This window comes from Trachinotus anak, unplaced genomic scaffold (assembly GCF_046630095.1).
Source record: "Trachinotus anak isolate AG129_WGS33_773 ecotype Australia unplaced genomic scaffold, CSIRO_AGI_Tana_v1 ptg000013l, whole genome shotgun sequence".
In the NCBI taxonomy this organism is placed as follows: Eukaryota; Metazoa; Chordata; class Actinopteri; order Carangiformes; family Carangidae; genus Trachinotus; species Trachinotus anak.
Genome location: NW_027273864.1, coordinates 2,899,039 through 2,918,941, shown reverse-complemented (window position 1 = coordinate 2,918,941; position 19,903 = coordinate 2,899,039). Strand labels below are relative to the sequence as shown.

At 42.1% G+C, this 19,903-nt stretch overlaps 1 protein-coding gene across 4 annotated transcripts in view; it reads right to left on the bottom strand.

The window, feature by feature from the left end:
- Positions 1-1,054: 1,054 nt before the first annotated feature.
- The window catches only part of LOC139630138 (constitutive coactivator of PPAR-gamma-like protein 1 homolog), a 20,964-nt gene continuing 2,115 nt past the window's right edge, over positions 1,055-19,903 (bottom strand). For 2 of the 4 annotated variants that reach the window (XM_071493282.1, XM_071493279.1), the window contains exons 2-17: positions 18,981-19,227; positions 18,814-18,896; positions 14,416-14,544; positions 13,365-13,455; positions 12,780-12,859; positions 12,446-12,696; positions 11,248-11,401; positions 10,956-11,171; positions 10,129-10,300; positions 8,980-9,229; positions 8,673-8,787; positions 7,792-8,001; positions 6,357-6,555; positions 5,932-6,070; positions 4,737-4,833; positions 1,055-2,693 (exon numbers count right to left, since the gene is read on the bottom strand). In XM_071493282.1, the coding sequence (XP_071349383.1) occupies positions 2,397-2,693; positions 4,737-4,833; positions 5,932-6,070; positions 6,357-6,555; positions 7,792-8,001; positions 8,673-8,787; positions 8,980-9,229; positions 10,129-10,300; positions 10,956-11,171; positions 11,248-11,401; positions 12,446-12,696; positions 12,780-12,859; positions 13,365-13,455; positions 14,416-14,544; positions 18,814-18,896; positions 18,981-19,047 (2,550 nt within the window). In that variant the 5' untranslated portion in view covers positions 19,048-19,227 and the 3' untranslated portion in view covers positions 1,055-2,396. The remainder of the gene's footprint in view (positions 2,694-4,736; positions 4,834-5,931; positions 6,071-6,356; positions 6,556-7,791; positions 8,002-8,672; positions 8,788-8,979; positions 9,230-10,128; positions 10,301-10,955; positions 11,172-11,247; positions 11,402-12,445; positions 12,697-12,779; positions 12,860-13,364; positions 13,456-14,415; positions 14,545-18,813; positions 18,897-18,980; positions 19,228-19,903) is intronic. The other 2 variants (XM_071493280.1, XM_071493281.1) reach the window with 2 other exon arrangements.

The window sequence follows — 19,903 nt, the reverse complement described above, 5'->3', positions numbered from 1 at the left end:
GAGCAGGTTAATCAGCAGAGCTCAAATCAGATGAATGAACGTCCGGATCAATCAACATTGCAGCAATCAGGATCATTTTCTCACAGCACATTTGAATGCAGCGGCCTTCATCTAGCACGGACACAATAAAAGCTTTTTATTATCGGTCCTAAGCTGCTTATTGTTACTTGATGAATAAAATCTGAAATGAAAAAAAAAATTGCTTTGTTATTCTTTATCTATTACATAATTCTTTGACGTGAAACCAATTTAAATTATATTTAAAAAATAAAAGTGTTTAATTTTATGTAAAAATTAAATATTATGATGGTAAATATTTGAAAGTTTTTTTTAACCCCTCTTACAGGGCCAGGGTCTTAATACTGCTATTGATTCAGGTAAAGGGTCAGTAATATTGGGACAGTTTAAGATTTCATAATCTGCAATTAGTATTCTCCACTTAAATAACACACCTGACAGTTTCATCAGTGGGATGAGGGGAAACAAATCATACTGAAAATATAACACATCGTTATAGTTACATATAGTTAAATTAATGAATATAATCTAACATTTTGGTGGTTTAAAATAAATACTTACAAATATGCTTTGGTCTTCAATAAGGACTATAATGCTTTTTAAATGTATAGATGAAACATTTTTCAGAAAGACTGCAGAGGCACAAGAAAATTTTCCAGACCTATCAGTTGTATTACATGGTCTTCATCAGCAGATAGGTTTTACTCAGTTGTCATGGAGATGGAGCTGTTGATAAGCGATCTATGATATTATCCCTTCTCCTGAAGAAACATTTAGTATTTATGATTTTATCAGAAAATCATCAAAAAATGTACTATCCTAAATTATAGATTGTAAATCATGAGTAATGGATATTGACCCAAGAGTATTATTTATTTTTTTTCTTTTCTGTCTTAATGTTTGAATTTTGAGCAGATTTGTTGTGAATGCAGGGATTTAAATACACAGAGAGGAAGTCACTGAGCAGGAAACAGGTCAAATATTAGTGTCTATGTACCGTTACAGCATGATGAGGGACAAAGAAATAGACATCAACTTGTACTAAAAGAATATAGTTTTATTAAGCATTGTAGCTAAATTGCCTTCAAATAAACCATTCCACAATCCATCAACATACAATCCAACCCAACAGCAGTTCATTCTCTTACAATCCATGAGTTAGGAGGAAACTCTGATCAACTTACAAACAAGGTAACCTATTTAGCTCTTGCAGGGGGGGGGGGGCATACAGTACACCATTTCTCTGATCACTAACAGAAGATGAAAAGCTTCAGGAGAGTTCAGTGGAAATGTTAAATGATGATTCTGGTGTAAGAAGTAGTGTGAGTGTAAAAACAACACTGAAGTAAATCTCAGAATCGATTATTGGCTGATGGCTAGTCCTCATTAGAAGGTAAAGCATGTTGCTTTTAGCTACAAAAGGGGTGATTTTGACCAAAGCTCTTTATATGATTTTTTTTTCCTTCAGACATTTGACTAATGCAGAAAACAGCAACAGAGAACAATATAGTATGAATACACTATTTTAAAGTAATTAGATAACTTCTTGCTTTTTTTTTTTAATTAAATGCAACAGAGGTCAATATCACAAAAGAATTCAAGGTCAGAACAAATCTGTTACTAACAGTTAACATCATATGGGCTATCACTGATATCAGCCATGTCTTTCATTTGCAAATGGGCACAGTACTTGTAAAGATGGAGTAAAAGGACAACATGCATAATAACTACACACCTGTTAAACTGTAAACCATGCAGAAGGTTTTTGTCTAAGCGGTAAGACTACAGCTCCATGTTTGAAGGAATCAAGCCGGGTATCAGAATTTGACAAGATCTTTGGCGTCTGGTTTTTAGAGCTGTTCCTTGAAACGTTACAGCGATGTGACTGAAACTGCATGGAGCTCATCTGAACTGATGGACTGAGTCGCTTAAATATGAACCAAACCGAAAGTGATGACCGAAGGCAGACATGTTGCATTTTGCTTTTCCGTTTATACGTTTGGTTTTTCGTCAAGCAATCACCATGACAACACACAACTGATAACCATACTATGGCAAGTACATGGTGCCAAGTGCTGGAAGAGTATCAACCTATGACAACTAAAATATCCCCAAAACAAAGCTTGTTAAAGCTTTAATATTCTAGAGAAAAGGAAAAGTGTCATTCTCATAAACATGTAGAAACCTTGGTGATGAGGGAGTGTCACCAGGGACTCCCTTAACTAGCAATGTGTCTTATATTTTGTGTTTGCTGAGAGGGATCTGAATTTCATCTCTGCTCTTTGAGAGGAACAATGTACACTGACTGCTTTCCAAATTTCCAGATATTCCTAACCTTGCTCCATCTTTCATCCCTCACCCTCTCTAGAAAAATAGTTTTACACTTCTTTTTGTAAGACAGCGGCCTCCAGACCTTCATCTTTATGGTAGCCGCTGTCTTCGTTTAGTGCATTTAAGTGAGGATTAGTATTGCACGTCTCGGAGTCACTGCTAAAGGCACTTTCAGGTTGGATGAGAGCCCTGCATTCCTCTTTATCGCCATTCAGCTGATCTTGCTCTTTGTCCTCCACACCGTTCTCTGTGGCCGGACCGTCACAAGGTACAGGGGAGGATCTCTTCTCCTCTGGCTTGGGCTTCTTCACTGCATCATGTGCAGGTGTGTGAGCAGGCTTACTCTGGCAGAGAGGACAGACAAAGATTTAACAGAGGTTAGATTAGGGCCAAAGACTGTTACACTAACAGAGACTGTGAGGATCATGTAATAGAGGGGAAAAAAGTACTTGTGGGCTAAAAGTCCTGCTAAAAAACAAAAAGTCTGTAGGGTAATTTAGAAGTTAATTGAGAGTAACATAAATATGTCCATTGAGTAGATGCATTCAGTGTAAAAGTAATGGGAGTATTCTACCGTTGTAGAGCAGCAGGCTCTAACTACTATTGGTGAGACTGCCATGAAATTTGATGGACATCGACAATTTGCAGAAGATAATTCCCAATGATTTCACAGACTCCCTGACATTTCCTCCACAAATCCTATTCCCCAGACTCCCATGAAACTTGGTGTGGATATTTCTGGTCTGTAGCGCTAAAGCCTAATGTTTTGTTTTTTTTTTGACACCCTGGTTAAAGAATCAGAATCAGTTTTATTGCCAAGTATGTTTTCACATACAAGGAACTTTTTCTGGTGATTGGTGCAATTGGGGATCAGGGGGATCAGCAACAGTGGGGCTCTCTAGCCTCATTGATAAGGCTGATAGCAGATGGGAAGAAGCTATTTTTGTGGCAAGAGGTTTTGGTCCTGAAGGGCCGCAGCCTCCTGCCAGAGGGGAGTGTCACAAAAAGTTTGTGTCCAGGGTGGGAGGAGTCAGCTACAATCTTCCCTGCACGCCTCAGAGTCCTTGAGGCGTACAGGTCCTGGAGGGATGGAAGATTGCAGCCAATCACCTTCTCCGCAGAGTGGATGACACGCTGCAGTCTGTTATTAAAGTGATGGTTTTCATGTCATTCAGACACTGGTGGTTGTACATTAATGTTTGTTATGCTTCATTCAGACATGACAGGACTGCTATAGAAAAAGAGTGGTCGTCTGAGTCGTGGTACTGCTGACCAACAGCACCAAGTTCAAAAGTAGAGATATCAAGGAAAAGACACGTTTCAAGGTCTAATAGGCGGCATCGATGCTGGATTTTTACTTTTATTTTGCTATTTAGTCCTTAATTATGTGTATGTTCCCTCATACACTTAATTATCAGTTTTATCATTTACTAGACATTTTTCTCCTTGTCTTTTAAAGTATAGAATGACATGGTGTTAAGTAGGGACTTTCATTCTAAATGTAAAGCATTTTGCAGGATATTCATATTCAAACTGTGCTGTTCTGATGATTATTGTGGTTTTAAACCCCTTTAAAATTACCTCTACAGTCTGATCATGACATGAGAAGAACATTTTAAAAATCACAGTCATGGTGTTTCCTGGTTTATTAAGCAGATCATATTTTCTTTGTGTATAAAGCATAATAACTGAAAGATACGCCTTCTTAAGAGCACTGGAAATGTAACAAGACTGTGTTGACCTTTTTTACCTTGTGCTTTGCACTTCTACTTATTAAGATGACGTGCCACTAAGAAAAGGGACATTTTTCAACCAAAACAAATGCATTTAATGACAAGCTGCCACACAAAGTGCTATTTTTAACAGTGACACAGAAACAAAGGTCAACGGACAACATATCTGGCCTCAATTTCACACTTTTTGAGTGTAAAATTAATTTTACACTCAGACTGAATGCCATGATAATGACATTTAGTCTCATATCATTATTGAAGTTAGAAAGACTTACACTATGAGTACTGGGGGGCAAGGTCCACAGACCTGATCTGTCATTTTAGAGATGTCATTTTTTAAAGACTCTAACTACACTAACTGTTCTGTTACGTCTGGTAGTTGCTGACTGAGGCTCAAACGTGGCTGAGTCTCTCTGACGTTTCCTCTACTAACCATCTTGATGCTCTCCACCCAGTCAACAAGAAGCGGTGCTGGGTGGGGGACAAGGCCCAATCCAGATTTCTCAATGAGGAAATAAGAGTAAATGAGCTTCCAGCCCCAGTTTTCCTTTTTTTTTTCCACAGGGAAAAACTACACTCCCAGTCTGTGTGTAATTCACTGTAACTGTAGGTATTGATAATTATAAATGTAAACTTGATTTATCGCTGACTTACCAGGAATGCTCCCTGACTCTGGAAAGCTCGAGGGTGGTACCTGCCTCCTCGACCAAACGTCCTGATGACAGGTGTGGAAATCACTCCTCTCACCCGACTACAGAAGAATAAAATCCCTGTGGTTTACAAATAAATACTAATAGATACAACTGATGATAAAATACACAAGTTCAGACCTGGTATTAACATGTGTCCTGAGAGATCCCATCACAAGTGGGCAGCTCTAACTTCGTCTGTTCACATCTGGCTTTAAAATGCGTGTCCAGTGACCAGTTGTGATCAGATCTCACTTCCTGCTTCATATGCAAATTAACAGGTATGCAGTGTTATTTTTAGCCAATCCGAGGACCGGGTCCGTTGTCAATGTACATCTGTGTATGTGTGTGTCTGTGAGTGAGAGAGAGCGAGAGAGTGAGCAGTAATGAAAGGTTGAGCAAATCAATGTGTTGCACACAGCTCTACAGTGAAATGAGGTTTTATCCATTAGAAATAGTAAAATATATTCAGGTCATTATGAAACTGTGATGGACTCATCAGACTGTGGCGGAGGACGTCAGTAGAGGAGGCTGTCCTTCAGTGTGGCCAGGATACATTTGTGTAAACACTACTTAAAGAATGTGGTCCAGACCTCTGAATGTGGTCTGGGATCGGATCTCAAATGTGTCCTGAATGTGTCCTGGGTGGGTTCACACCTGAGCTGTCCACTTGTGATCGGATCACTCAGGACGGACATTAATACTAGGTCTAAAAAGGGCCTCAGGCCACATTCAGAGGTGGTCTGGACCACATGTGGCCACATTCTTTAAGTAGTGTGAGCCTTTTCTAACGTCCTGAAATCCTCTGACACAGTCTGATCAGTCCCAACACCGTTTCATAATGAACTGAAAATATTTTACCATTTCAAATGGATAAAACCTCATTTTACTGTAGAGCAAATTGATTTGCTCAACCCTTCTGTACCTCTCTCTCTATGTCTCTCTCTCTCACACACACGCACACACGCCTGTCTGTCTGACTGGCTAAAAATAACAACACATGCCTGTACATTTCCATGTAAAGGGGGAAGTGAGATCCGATCACATTTTAAAGCCAGTTGTGAACAGATGAACTAAGAGCTGACCACTTGTGAAAGGATCACTGAAGACACACATTAATACCAGGTGTGAACAGGGCCCTGACCTCTCTCTGTTCTTACCCTCTGTTTGGTCCACCAACAGACACCACCTGGACAGCGAAGCCTCCTCTTCCTCTCCTGCGTCGAGTTCCAGCCCACTGACCCACCACGGTGCCTGCAATCTCCAGCTTCCCACCCTGCGACGAGATTCCTTGAAGTCCTCATTAGAAGAGGGAAAGTAAATGATGTTAATTTGTGCAAGTGCATCTGCAGTGCATTCAGAAAAGGCTTTCAGACCTTTAACTCTTCTTTAATATATTGTTATATTGCAGCCTTCAGCTAAAATCATTTAAAGGCATTGTTGCCTCATTCCCTCCCCATTTTCATCTAAATCTAGGATAAAGCACAAATACAGACTCTGTAACAATGAAATGACTTTAAGATGAACTACTTTGAGAATAAAATTCAAAAATAAACCGCCTGTTAGCATTTGTGGTTGTACTCACCAGGCATTCCCCTACCTCTCCCCTGAGGAGGCATCATGGGGGGTGGGGGGTAGAAGGAACTGGCGGGGGCGTAGAAAGGCATCCCATGAGGAGGTGGAGGCGGTGGTGGGGGGAATGGAGGAGGATGAGGCGGACGACTGAAGCTGAGACCTTCTAAGATACTCTGACGCATCTTCTCCACCTTGGCAACCAGTTCAGACTGAAGACAGAAACATTCAGCGAAACCACTGTAAAACCAACACTCGTTAACCATCAGTGAACATCAGCATCATCACAGTGTCCATACAGAAAACCTCCATTATTAAAGTTAGGACTAATGAGTTCCGGCTGCAGAGCACAGTGTTCCACGGTCAGGACGTCGACTTAAAGCCAGTGCTTAACAATGCATCGACTCTTGGGCCGTCCTCCCTATATTATTGGTTCAATAGTTTTTTTTATCAATTTTTTTTAAATCAATTTTGAATTTTTATAACCATTCATCCTTACTGATGTCTTTTCTTCATTACACTTCATCACACCTTTCACATCAGCTGTTCTCATTCACACGTTCTTCTGTTTCAACAGAACAAGTATGAAGTAGTGACATTGACACAGCTGTCACTTCCAAGCTGCTGCTAATGTCCCGATTTTACAACCATGACATCGTCTGACAAATATCACCAAACACATCACTTAAAGACAAAGACTGTGCTGTGATTTCAGCTGATTCACATGTAAAACGATCACTCAGAGAGTTTCTCATTCACATCAGCTGCTGAGGTCAGCAGAGAGAGGTGTGTCTATGGAGGACAGCCTGGCCCAACGCTCGCAGGGCAGCACTGGAGACTCTTCCATGGAGAGCAGCTAAGGTTTGTACATTTGTAACTAGATGCTTTTAAAAGTTGCTATAGGGCTCTGAAAAGTGGTTTAGTGTAGCAACAAAGGTGTTAAGTTGGCAACATTGCCTGTAAATGCCTCCTGATGCCATTACAGGAATTGTTTCAGCCAGTTTATTTTGAAAGAGCGATGGCCACTGAGGAAACTCCAACACTCAGCCCGGCCGACCAGACTTCAGATTCACTCACTCACTCATGTAGTGCTGGACCTTTCCATCCAAAAAGTGTGACCCATGTTTAAAAACCAGCTGATACCTGCAAACTTTGACATAAAAAGGGAAAAGAAGACTGAAAGTTTTCCACAGAAGAGCTGTCACTGCCACTGGCCATGTTTTGGTGCAAGGCGGTGACACAAAACGTCTGGGAAAATGTTGCTGGATGATGCATTAGAGTACCTAACCTGAGTTAAACTAACCACAGTAATGTACCACGGTAATCGACCAGTGATAATTTCAACTGTAATACTACTTGTTTTAGGATGAACCTTGTAACTGTTTCTTCTCTAACTGTGTCCTTTAGTTCGAGCATGTTGGACCTGTGGGTGGTGTGGATTAAGCTACCTGACCATCACAGAGGTCAATGAGCTGGGCTTTCTCCCTGTTGGCCCTGATGAGTTTACTCTGAAGCAGTTTGCCATCAAAGTACATCCATGGACAGCAGTGCTCCCAGGGAATAGGCTGTCCACATGCGTCGTTGGCAAACAGAGCCATGTCCACTCCGCTCATGAACAGAGCGGCCAGCTGCACTCCCCGAGGGTCAAGGTTGTCGATCTGTGGAAGAAAAACAACATCCACACTTTTATACATGTCCGAACGAAAAGAAGTGACAGCACGTTCCTCTAATGGCCCCCACAAGCATTCAGATGAATGAAGTGCGAAGCAAAGCACAGAGCAAGCATAAGCGGCCCCGTTCACTCCCATCTGCCAGAATCCAGCAGTGGACAACCTAATCCAGCCACAACAAAGAGCCAGCAGACACAACCTACACATTCTGACACAGCAGAGAGCTGACAGAGCTACACACAGACACACCACAAGGACCAAAGAGCGCAGCTGGTGTGGATGGTTCACATGAACAGGGGCCGAATGAGAACAGAGCTCCAGCTTCTTTACAGCTTGTGTGAGAGATGATAAACCATCCACACATGATATGAGGACGCCTCAAAGCTCTACAAATACATCTTTCAGTGCAAAGCTGTGGCTTCAGGAACATGCTTGTACAAAACAGGGTTTCACACGAGCGTGTTCCTTTTTCTGCAGAATATGAGGAGTACCCGGAGAAACACAACAACACGGAGTCTGACAGGTGCCAGTTCTTTGTCAATCTGTGGCTTTCAGAGCGGTTAAGCACATGCAAAGCACATGAGTGATTGATAGCCAGTCATTCATGAGTTGTGTGTGTTTCTCAGACTCTCCTCACATATCAAACACTACAAAATCACCTTCAGTTCCTGCAGCTGGTCAGGCTCATACAGTTTGGGTGAAAGTGCTTGGGCTAGGAAAGCGTCAAGTTCGTTACGACGCAAAATTCTTACTCCTGGCCAATGTAACATAAACCTGAAGCAAAACACAGAGGGGAGGGTTAACAACGTTACAAAAACCTGGAAGTGCTCAGCACTGTCTTAACAAATCCTCACTCCCTTTCAATTCACGTCACACTGGACTCTCCTGTAACCTACACAGTCAAATCTACATACTGTATCTGTGTGTAAGGCCACCGACTGTTCTGGATTGGAGCAGTCTACTCACCGTAGCACACAACAGAGCACCAAGAGGGGCGTGGGGATGTTGGCAGGGTTCAGCATAGCCGGAGTGTCGGAGCGCAAGCAGGCCAGGAACGCCCTCATCCTGCGGTTCTTGTCCTCCACCGCCTTCCCCAGCCACAGCTTCTTCAGGTTGGGACAGGTCCACTCCCTAAAGGGCAGAGCCTCCACCAGCTCAGGGGTGTGGGGAGACTTGCCTTTGTAGGCGGCCCACTCCTTCACCATGACATGTGTGTCTGGGGGAGAGAAAAGGGATTTTAAGGTATCAGAGATGGTATTCATCAAGTGTCTGAGAATCACTCCTGGGTATCTCTCTTAAAATTTACCAAGGACTAAAAACAATCAGAGTAGGATTCAGTCATTCAGTCATTTCATCAGTGACTCTCCTGCAGGGCAGGAGAAGCAGAAGCAGAGCTGGACTGATAAACTGGCTGATATATGGGCAGATATCATCTCACTGCAGATAAACCTGTGTCAGTGCACAGTGACCTCAGCAAGTATTCAGGAAGTATTCCTTCACTTGTTGCAACCTTTATTGTAGCTGTAAGTTTCAATTGATCAAACTGCCATCACTCAGTAACACAGAATGACAAAGTGAAAACATGTTTTTAAACAATCTTCCAACTTTATTAAAAACTGAAATCTGTCATTGACAGAAGTATTCAGAGCCTTTCCTGTGGCTCTAAATGAGGACCAGGTGCAATCTGCTTGTTCTGATTGTCCTTGATTGTGACTAGAACTTGACTGAAGTCCTCTTGTGACCAACTGAGGTGAAAGGCACACACCTAAGGTGGGATTTCTCCCAATAACCAGCCCAACTTCAACAGACTGATGTGTTGATGATGGTCAATGTCACCACAAATAAAGCATGTATGAGGGAGAGCCTGCCAGAAGCACCAACTGCTCAAATCAATGTGTGCTTGTAGAGACTTACCAAAGAAGCGGCTTCATCTAAGTATTACAGTAATGCTTCTGAAAATGAGAGATTTCGATTTTTGATTTTTAATCAATTTTCCAAAAATATGTTTTTACTGTCATCACAGATTATTGAGTTCACATTAATGGGAAAAAAGGGCTATTTTATCAATTAGCAGTAAAATTTTCAACACTCTCTGAAGTCCCTGTCAGGACTCACATTCAGGCTGGCAGTTCTTCCTCATGGCGAGTCTCTCGGCCTTCTTCCTGGCCTCTGCCAGGCTGAAGAGCACTCCGTAAATATACTGACGGATAGGCCGGAACAGCTGCACTGCTGTAGGTAGGTCTTTGTTACCTTCATCTTCAATGGTGACAGATAGTTTAATCTCTCCCTGCAAAGACACAGTGTTACCTAAACGCTACACAATGGCACAAACATAACAGGTACTTCAGATTCCACCCACAAATATGGTGTGTGTGTGTGTGTGTGTGTGTGTGTGTGTACATATATATATATATATATATATATATATATATATATACACACACACACTTGTACTTGCTACATAGTAAGGACCAAAAAAAAGTATTTTACTAACAGAGTGAGGACATTTTGGGAAAGTGAGGACATTTTGGCCGGTCCTCACTTTTTGAGACACCTTAAAATCACATTTTGAGGGTTAAGACTTGGTTTTAGAGTTATGGTTAGAATTAGGTTTAGGTTAAGGTTAGGGTTAGGCACTCAGTTGTGATGGTTAAGGTTAGGGTAAGGGGCTAGGGAATGCATTATGTCAATGAGTGTCCTCACAAAGATAGAAGTACAAGTAAGTGTGTGTGTGTGTGTGTGTGTGTGTGTGTGTGTGTGTGTGTGTGTGTGTGTGTGTGTGTGTGTGTATGCCTGGCATCAGTTGTGACTAGTGATTTAAATTCCTCAGTTTTCTTTGGATGTATATTTTCTTTTGCTATATTTTCACATATTGTAAAAAATCAAATCTAAGCTATGAGCAGCTTAAACCCAAACATCAGAGTTAACCCAGATCCCCTGACCTTGGTGAGAACATGGTAGATGTAAGGGTACATAAGGCCCTTCTTGTGTCTGTGCTCGGCCACCCGCAGGACCTCGGGGGCTACGGCAGGGAGGGGTGGGATGGTTATGTCCATGTGGTTCCTAGTGGGCATGGAAAGCAGAGAGGGAATCTCGGCGTTCAGGCTGTGGAGACCTGCAGCCTGTGGGCTCGCGGCAGAGGTCACACAGAGGTCAGCCTGAGGACAGACGAAATATGAGTTGGTGAGATTTATCGCCAGGTCCCATGTGTGGTTTTCCTGATGTTGAACTCACTTTTGTCTGCTCTCCCAGTTGTGCCTCTGGTGTGTTTTCAGAGTGAGTGTGTCCGTTTTTCTCCCATCCTCCTTTATGGTCACTAACATGACTGAAAACACACACGTATGAATCATGTAGCAGAGGAAATATTCTGGCTGGCAGTGTAACACAACTGAAAATGAAGACGAAGTGAGAGAAAGGATCATCAGTGTCGTCTGTTTGCAGAAACATGCAGCAGCCCTTTAACAGTCCTGGAGATGCTGTTTCATTTGATCCACTGTTTACTGTGCTGCTAATCTGGAGCAGCTGTGCTCTCTGCACCTGGCAGGTTTCTTACTGTTTGTGTTTGAAGACTTGGGACCAATCAGGGAAATGAAGAGGAGAGAACACCAAACTAATTACAGCTATGATGAGGATCTTTCATTATTGATGAATCTGCCAATTATTTTCTTGATTGATTGCTTGGTTGACAGAATCTCAGAGGGTGGTATACAGCGCCATCATCTTTGTCTCTTCCAGAGACAAAGATGATGTCATCAAATCACGTGTTGCCTGAATAATGGGCCAAAACCCAAAGATGTTCATTGTACATCCCATAAGGCCAGGAACACAGTGGCTGCGAGGCGTGTGTGGAACGTCTTGGTTTTCAATCCAGCGATCTCATTAACGGGTCAGAGCAGTGTTTAGCAGATAATGTTTAGGATGATCACCATTGTGGTTTATTGTGTTAGCATGCTAACATTTGCTAATGTGAAGTTAAAAAAGAAACTACAGGCTGTCATCAGTGCAGGTGTTATAAACCAACACACCGGATAAACTGAAGGACAGATATTCTGTCCCTTCTAACTCTCTCTCTGAGCGATGGTTTTATAAGTAAATCCAGCTGGAATCACAGCACAGTCTTCATCTTTCATTGTGTGTGTGTGGTGATTTTGTCAGACAACTTTGTGGTTGTAAAATCAGGATTTCAGCAGCAGCTTGAAAGTGACTGCTGGTTAACATATTGTCTCAATGGGCAGCGTTTCAGTCACTGTTTCACACTTGTGCTGTTGTCTGACAGCAGAAACAGAAGAACTGAAATGAGCACAGAGAGGAGGAGAGAACAGGACATGATGATGTCAGTTGTTTACAACTGTGTGCTACAGTATTTCTACCAGAAATCTCCTTCTCCACGAATCAAGACAGCAACAGACAGAACTGGTTTTATCAAACTCACTTGGCAGTTGAGCCAGAGCTCTCTTCGTTCTCCGAGGAGGAGGAAGTGGAGGAGGCGTTGAAGAAAGCAGCCTCTGTGTGGTTGGGGCTACCAGCCTGGCCAAGGTTGATGGGAGAGGACCTCTCATACAGCGGTGTGTGCTTCCCTTCATGAGGAATGTTGCTGAAGCTGTTCTGCTCTGGGAGGCCTTTGTCCACCGAGTCCAGAGCCAGGCTGTGCTCCACCAGAGGGTCTGCGTATGAGTGCTGGACCTGACAACAGAGAGGGAAAACATTAACGTGCGATTCTCATGGAGCCGAGCTGCCGACACGTTCAGAGACTCAGACAGTCTTACCCCGGGTTTCACAGGCAGTGGAATGTTGAGCATTTGTGGGGATGGCACTGCAGCAGGCACTCCCATGTGTTTTGGTCTGACTATGAAAGACACAACAAGCTTCAATTAGCCTCTGCCTCTGTAATGTATTTCTGTTGCTGTTGAAATTGATTTAAAAACATTAGTATTAAATAAAGTATCGTTCAGGAACTGGTATCAGTACTGGTACTGCTATCAAAAAACTGTGAAGGACACCCAGCCCTGGGCCCTGGCACTAAATGCAGTGCAGCCACAGTTAATCTCATTATTTCACCTGTGTTTGTCAAAATATCTTTTATGACAAGACTCCTCCTCCACACGCTGTAGTAAGGAGTGTTTCGCAGCTTCTGAGCAGTTTCTAGAGAAACGCTGAACATTTCCTGAAAAAAACTAGAGCGTCTGATACTCACCAGCCATCAGCTCTAACTCCAACATTCATCTACCACATGTACCAGGATGATCGGTGGAGGTCAAACCTGAGACTGCCCAGTGAACCTACACATGACCGGCTGCTGATAAACGTCCAACAGTCGTCGCTACACTGCGATCAGACAGACAGAAACCAACCTAACTGTGGAGGGAAGTAAGAGGGTTTGCTGGCCAACGAGTAGTACTCCACTGCCTTCTTGAAGCGTAGGACTTTGTCATCAGTGCACGACTGTAAGAAAAACATTGAGTGATAGTTAGTTTGTCTTTGCCTCACATTGTTTAATGCAAAACATGTAGCCATAGTTCTTACTTTTTTCTACAGACAGAATTGTGACTAGATCATTCATTTTCTTTCAAACAGTGATTTCCAAGCCCAAGCAAAGTCTGACTCGTACAAATATAGAACCTCTTCTGTTCAGCCGACGTCTGATGGTAATTCACTTGTATTCTGAATATTCCATTCTGCACTACTTGATGTGTTGTTATTTGTGAGATTTTTTTTTAGCTGGTTATAAAATTCAAATGAGAAGAGGAAATGATGACTGGTACAATATGTGATCAACCCCAACAGTGTTATTAGGTCACATGATCAGTTCGTCCCTCATCTCAGAGTAACTCTTTTTTTTTTTTTTTTTTTTTTTTTAAGTTATTTTTTTGGGCTTTTTATGCCTTTATTAGAGATCAGTGGAGACTGACAGGAAAGGGGGTAGAGAGAGGGGAATGACATGCAGGAAAGAGTCGGACCGATCAGGAGTTGAACCGGTGACTGCCTGCTAAGAGCGTCTTGCGCTCAAATGGTATGCGCCCTAACCGCTCGACTACCGGGCCGCCCCTCAGAGTAACTCATTTATGATTTCTTATGTTTCAGTCTGTGGCAAAACATTTTTCACTTTCCACAATGCATTTGTGTAATTGTGACTATATAAAATGATGTTGCCACCAAAATAAGTGACGGAGCAGAACTACACAGCAGTTACAAATAAACAGCAAGTGGAGAAACTGAAAGTGTTTCAGGTGCAGCTGGTGTAATGCTGTATGAACATGGTGATGCTTCCAGCTCTGGATTCATTCTAAGGATGTGATCAAAACAATCTGCATCATTTCCATCATGGCTGCTGCAGACAGCTGTGACTGGCCAGTTCTCCACACGAGCCAATGCTCTTCTTTATACGTCAACGACTTTTCCTACCTGTGAATGCTTGAAGATGTCCTTGGCGATGGCCTCCAGGTCAGTGATGTCTGGGATATTGCGGACGTAGTCGGCTGCAGCCTTGATTACAACATCACAGGGTGGGAGCACAAGCTGATGGGCACGCACCTGAGGAACGGCAATTCACCAAGGTCACAGCAGGTCAGCCAATCATATTGCAGGGAATATTTCAGTCACAGATGGGGTGCTGCTTTCTGTCCAGCCTTTATATCTTCCAGTCAGCTCAGGGATTCCAACTGAAACTCCTGTTTAACACTCTGCACACAGGCTGACGCCGCGTGGAGCTCACTACGTCACTTTAGTAGAAACTGATTTTCAACCTCTGCTAAACTTCACCAGTTCCAACCACTGGTGTTACACAGGTGAGACAAGTCAGAGTGATCTAGTAACTGCTTCATCTGTAAGACCCACGGTGACATACATTAACCAAAGGTACACAAAAAGTACATTAACCTGCTGAGTTCAGTTTCTTCTCCTCTCTCCATGAACTATATTATGACAGGTGGTTGTATGACGCTCTTAAGGAATTTTATGTGTAGTTTTTTCCAATTTGTCTACTTTTTCAAATCCTCAGACTTCATATGCTTAACAGAACTGGTGCAACTAACCTGTAAAAAAAGATCTAAGTCGGTAACTTCAGGTAAATCACCTTTTCTACATTTATTGATGAGAGCGAACAAAGCACCTCAGGCCTGCTTACACGACTCTTGAATGGCAATCAATAAGCCATTTGAATTTCTCAAGATTATTTTACCCCTCCCTTCAGCTCCACTTTTCCCTTTCTGCTTACACATCTAAGCATTATAGGCTGGACCCTGAGATATCAGGTCTCCTTCATATTTGTGCTCGAAGCTGCAGCAAGTTTTCCCACCTTCTTTACAAACTCATCCTCAGTCTCTTCTCCAGTCTGCTCCTCTTCATCCTCCTTTTACCTGCTTTCTGGGATGTTTTTGTCAAGTTGATCATCAACAGATGCTACTAATTTAACTAACCAACGATTGGCAGCAGCGCTGCTTTAACAGTGATCAGAATGATTTCACCCACAATCAGCCAGAATTTTACAGCTGTGTAAACCAGAAGGTCCTGCTGCTTTGTAACATGGTGAATTTTTGCCTGGAGTTTGACATAACACACACACACACACACACACACACACACACACACACACACACACACACACACACACACACACACCACATATATGTGTAAACAGAGTAAAAGCAGTAAATCTCCACAAATTATCCCATGAAAGTCACTTAATGAAATTGTTGCTCTCAAGAAACTTATTGAACCATTTCATCTACCTGCCAACCTTCATCACACATCACCCGGCCTCTCAATAAGGAGGAGATAGTGGAATTTTGTTTTGGGCCTATGACTAACCTGCACTTATATAACTGGCCCTTGACAGGTGAAGATGTTTGTTTTCTTACATGGCACCAGGGGATCTGGCAGATATGCAAGAAGATACTGATTTACAGTAGTCAGGAGTTACTATGTTACTATGTTCAAGAGTTGCTCTTTGTCAATATCTCCTGAATGCATGTTTGCTGATTACAGACCCGTTGATCAATGATAATAAAATGTTCAACTGAGCTGCGACCTTCCAGTATCTGCTATATTATTCCAGAGCTGTCAAATTCTTTGGCCTCCAGTAAGTTCTTCTCATCTCCTCACGAAATCATCCTTACAGGAGGTAAAGCAGAGCTTTGGGTTGATGGGTGTGAATACTGCGATACCCATGAGCCTCAGCCATCGTTGCCATGGAGAAGAAGCCAGTCTGAGGCGTGAATCAGAGTGGTAGTGAATTTCAAAACGCGGTTCAGAAGAAAACACATTAGAATGGATGCTGAATGGACACTGAGTCCCTAAACTGATCCACCAGCAACAGAAACTGCAGAGATGCATCTTGTCCTGAAATTTTACTGGGAGTGTTACTTTCAAGACCAGGAGCACCTGAAATGACCCCTCCCAACTGCAGCTCTGTGTGCTTTGGTGAGAAATGATAATGGGCTGCATTTATATACTTTAATCCAAAGCATTTTATAATTCTGCCTCTCAACCAACCACTCACACAAACACAAGAAGACAGCGAGCTAAAAAGCAAGGTACTAGTCTAACCATCAGGAGCAACTTGGGGTTCAGTGTCTTGCCCAAGGACACTTCAGCACGTGGGCAGGAGGAGCAGGAGCGTGAAACACCAACCCTGTGATCAGCTGACAACCTGCTCTACCTCCTGAGCTGCAGACACTTAGCTGAATGCAAACATACGTTTTTTTTTTTGTTTTGCTTTTTTTTTTCCTTTTACAAGACTCTCCACAGGTCGCCTTTAAAATCACAGTGAAAGTCAACTTACGTTATGTTTTTTGTTATGTGACGTATTTGTGAGAGGGGTTTAAATCAAATACTTAAAATTTGATGGGGTCGCTAAAACTGGGCGTGGCTTAGCGAGTCCAGGCTGATGCAGAGCCTCACTTGTGTTGTTTTAATCCAGCAGCAAGAGGACAGAGGGAGACAGCAAAACAGAGCATAACCACACTTTTAGAAATGAGTCCACTGAGATATTTACATGCTTTACAGGCAGGAAAAAATAGGGATTTTGCTTTGTAAAAGCCAAAGTGATTGCTTTGATACATGTTTGGTGAATAAGAAGAAAGAACTGAACAGTATCAGTATTTTTCATTTCAATGTGTCTTTTAGTGTTCTGGCCACATTTCCACCAGTGAGCCACACCTTCAAATGAACGACGTTTCTTTTTCTCTGTTGTTACATTCCAGAAATATTTATGTCTCCCAATCAAAGCCACACTTGCTTTGTGGTTGGCTAAATGACGGGATAAACAATAAATGAACTGCCTGAGCTCTAGGTGAACAACTGTCTGAGTGACAGCAGCTGCAGAACCACATAGGTTCTACAGAGCAGAGAACCTTTAAATACAAGCTTTTATAGCTTTAACACTTGCACTAGTTTCAACATAATTTCATAACATTTTTAAGTATTAACATTAAGTATAGTGCAGGTTCAGTTAACAATGTTTGTAGTGTCCCTGTGGTAAAATGTCCTTGTTGATGAGATGTTCCAGGGTAGACATGTGACGTGTGTACTGTGCACTTACTTCAGTTGTATTGTCAACGTTACATTTTCATAGTCCTTTGGTTACTAAGCACCATGTCATTTACCAATCAAGGAATTCTAAATGAAATCACAGCTAGTCATTTCGAAACAGCTGAAACATTCAAATAATGTGCCCTAAAACTGTCTGGCACTGTTGTACTGCAACTCAACCATTCATATCAATTTGTCGTCCAAAAAGGACTTTTTTAAAGGATTTCTATGGAGCGTTGAAAGTTCATGACCATGAACTTTCCTTTCACTACAATAGCCATATACAAGCTGGTCAACCTCTAGTCATCGTGTCCAAAGCTCAGTGAGAATTTGCAAAAAAATAAAAAGTAAATAAATTTGTATGAAAGTTCAATGAATTAAGCTTGAAAGCAGAGATGGAGGATGACAGCATCTCAGATATATAGCAGCGTTTCAGTTAGAAATGTCCATGTTCATCCATGCACCAATCAGGATTCAGTAATTCCTGAATCAAAATGCGATGACAAAAGACAAAACCAGAAATTCATTGATCCCATAAAAAGTACTGTGTGTGTATTCAGAGCCTGTATATCTTATGCCTCTGTGCCATAGACCGCTGCTGTTGTTAAAGAACTAAACCTCAGTGAGCCACATGTTCTATCATTACCATGAACACACACAGTGGTTTTTGACAAAATCCCACATCAACGTCCTGCTACCACAAACACTCAGTGAGCACCAAATGCATATCAATTAGAAACTGAATACAGTCCCCTCCTGTTTGTTAAAGACTGCACTGACCCGCAATTTGTCATCTGTTTTTAAAAAATTATATCTTCAGTACAAACAAATTCTCCTTGGGGTTGAGACCACAGACGGGATAGGGATAGGGTTATCCTTAGTATCCTAATGTGCAATCCTGTCCTAGTACGGCAATACTATCCTTGCATTGCACATTGCAAAGTTGGGGAACTCACAAGAGATGGATTAAAAATACATTTCTTATAATGCAACTCAGTAGCAACTTGGGGGGGTTGAGTTCTCAGAGTTTTCAAAGCTCCTACAAAGCCATAAATTATTCGTGAAAAACAATGTTTGAAAGTGACAGTGGTGATTTTCTGAGAAACGACCTCACACAGCAGGTTCAGGTACTCTACTGCACTACAATGCACTGCCCCATTACAATATTCACTGGTCTGATCCTTCAGTCATTCAGTAACAAGATTCACAAACTCCCTGGTATCACATTAGAGTAGCAGTCCAGTGATTTTCAGAAAATAAAAAAGTGTTTACCTTCAAAGATGCTAATGGATGCTCTGGACCAAGTAAGCTCCAGTGAAAGGCAGCCAAGTCTTCATCAGGCAGTATGTGATTTCCTGTAAAACACATTAAAGCATAGTCGCGTTAGTCAGCCTCATCTGAACTATCAGTTCCATTTGTGCCCAGTAGGTCATGCCAACCTAAAAGTGATGCGAAAATGACAAAACGATTTGGGTTGAGATCAAGCTGCCGTGCCACTTCGTGCATCAGGTACTGGCTGGTGGTGAGGCTTTTGCCGTTGCGGCTCAGTTTCAGGGCATGGGCACTGAAGTAGTAAGGGATGTTGCACAGAGCGTAGTCAGAGTCATAGGCCACCAAGCCATGGAAGCCATTCTCCCTGCATAAGGCTATCACTTCCAGGTGGTGGTCCTCGATGCTCTGGACAACCTGAGGAGTGGCCAAGACAAGAATTAGGATTTAGATGGGACAGCCTCAAAACAGACCTCTTACACAGGCATGGTGTGTCAGGCACTCGACTATAGTGTGAAGAAACACAATTATAACCCAGGTGCAGGTTTAAAGGAGCTGCTCTGTGTGTAAGCCCTGCAAAGCTGATTCATTACTCAAAACAAAAAACACAGATAATAAGGTTACGTATTTAAATTGTGATCCAAAGAATGTGTGAAAAGAAACACTCTACAAACAGCATCATCATATCAACACTGACACCAGTAAGAGGAATTTTCCATGTTTACACAGCTCACTGCATTGTCATGATGATATCCGATGCATATTTGTAATAGGGATCGACCAGTCCAAGTTTATTTCTCCTGATGCCTCAGTTCAGAGAATCTTATCAGAATCAGAACCTATCTTAGAATAAGAACCTATCTTAATTCAACTTAAATCAATAATTAAACTGTAACATGACAAGTCAACAACCTGCCCTGACTTTGGAGTCTTAAATAAAACTGACACATGAACTGTACTTAGTGTGGATCAGGTAACTGCCCAACAGTCAATCCACTTAATGAGGTCAGCATTTACTCCAGTACCAATACAGCAGGTCAGAGCATCCCTGATTTTTTTTTTTGCATGCAAATGGTGAAAAAATGTAAACAAA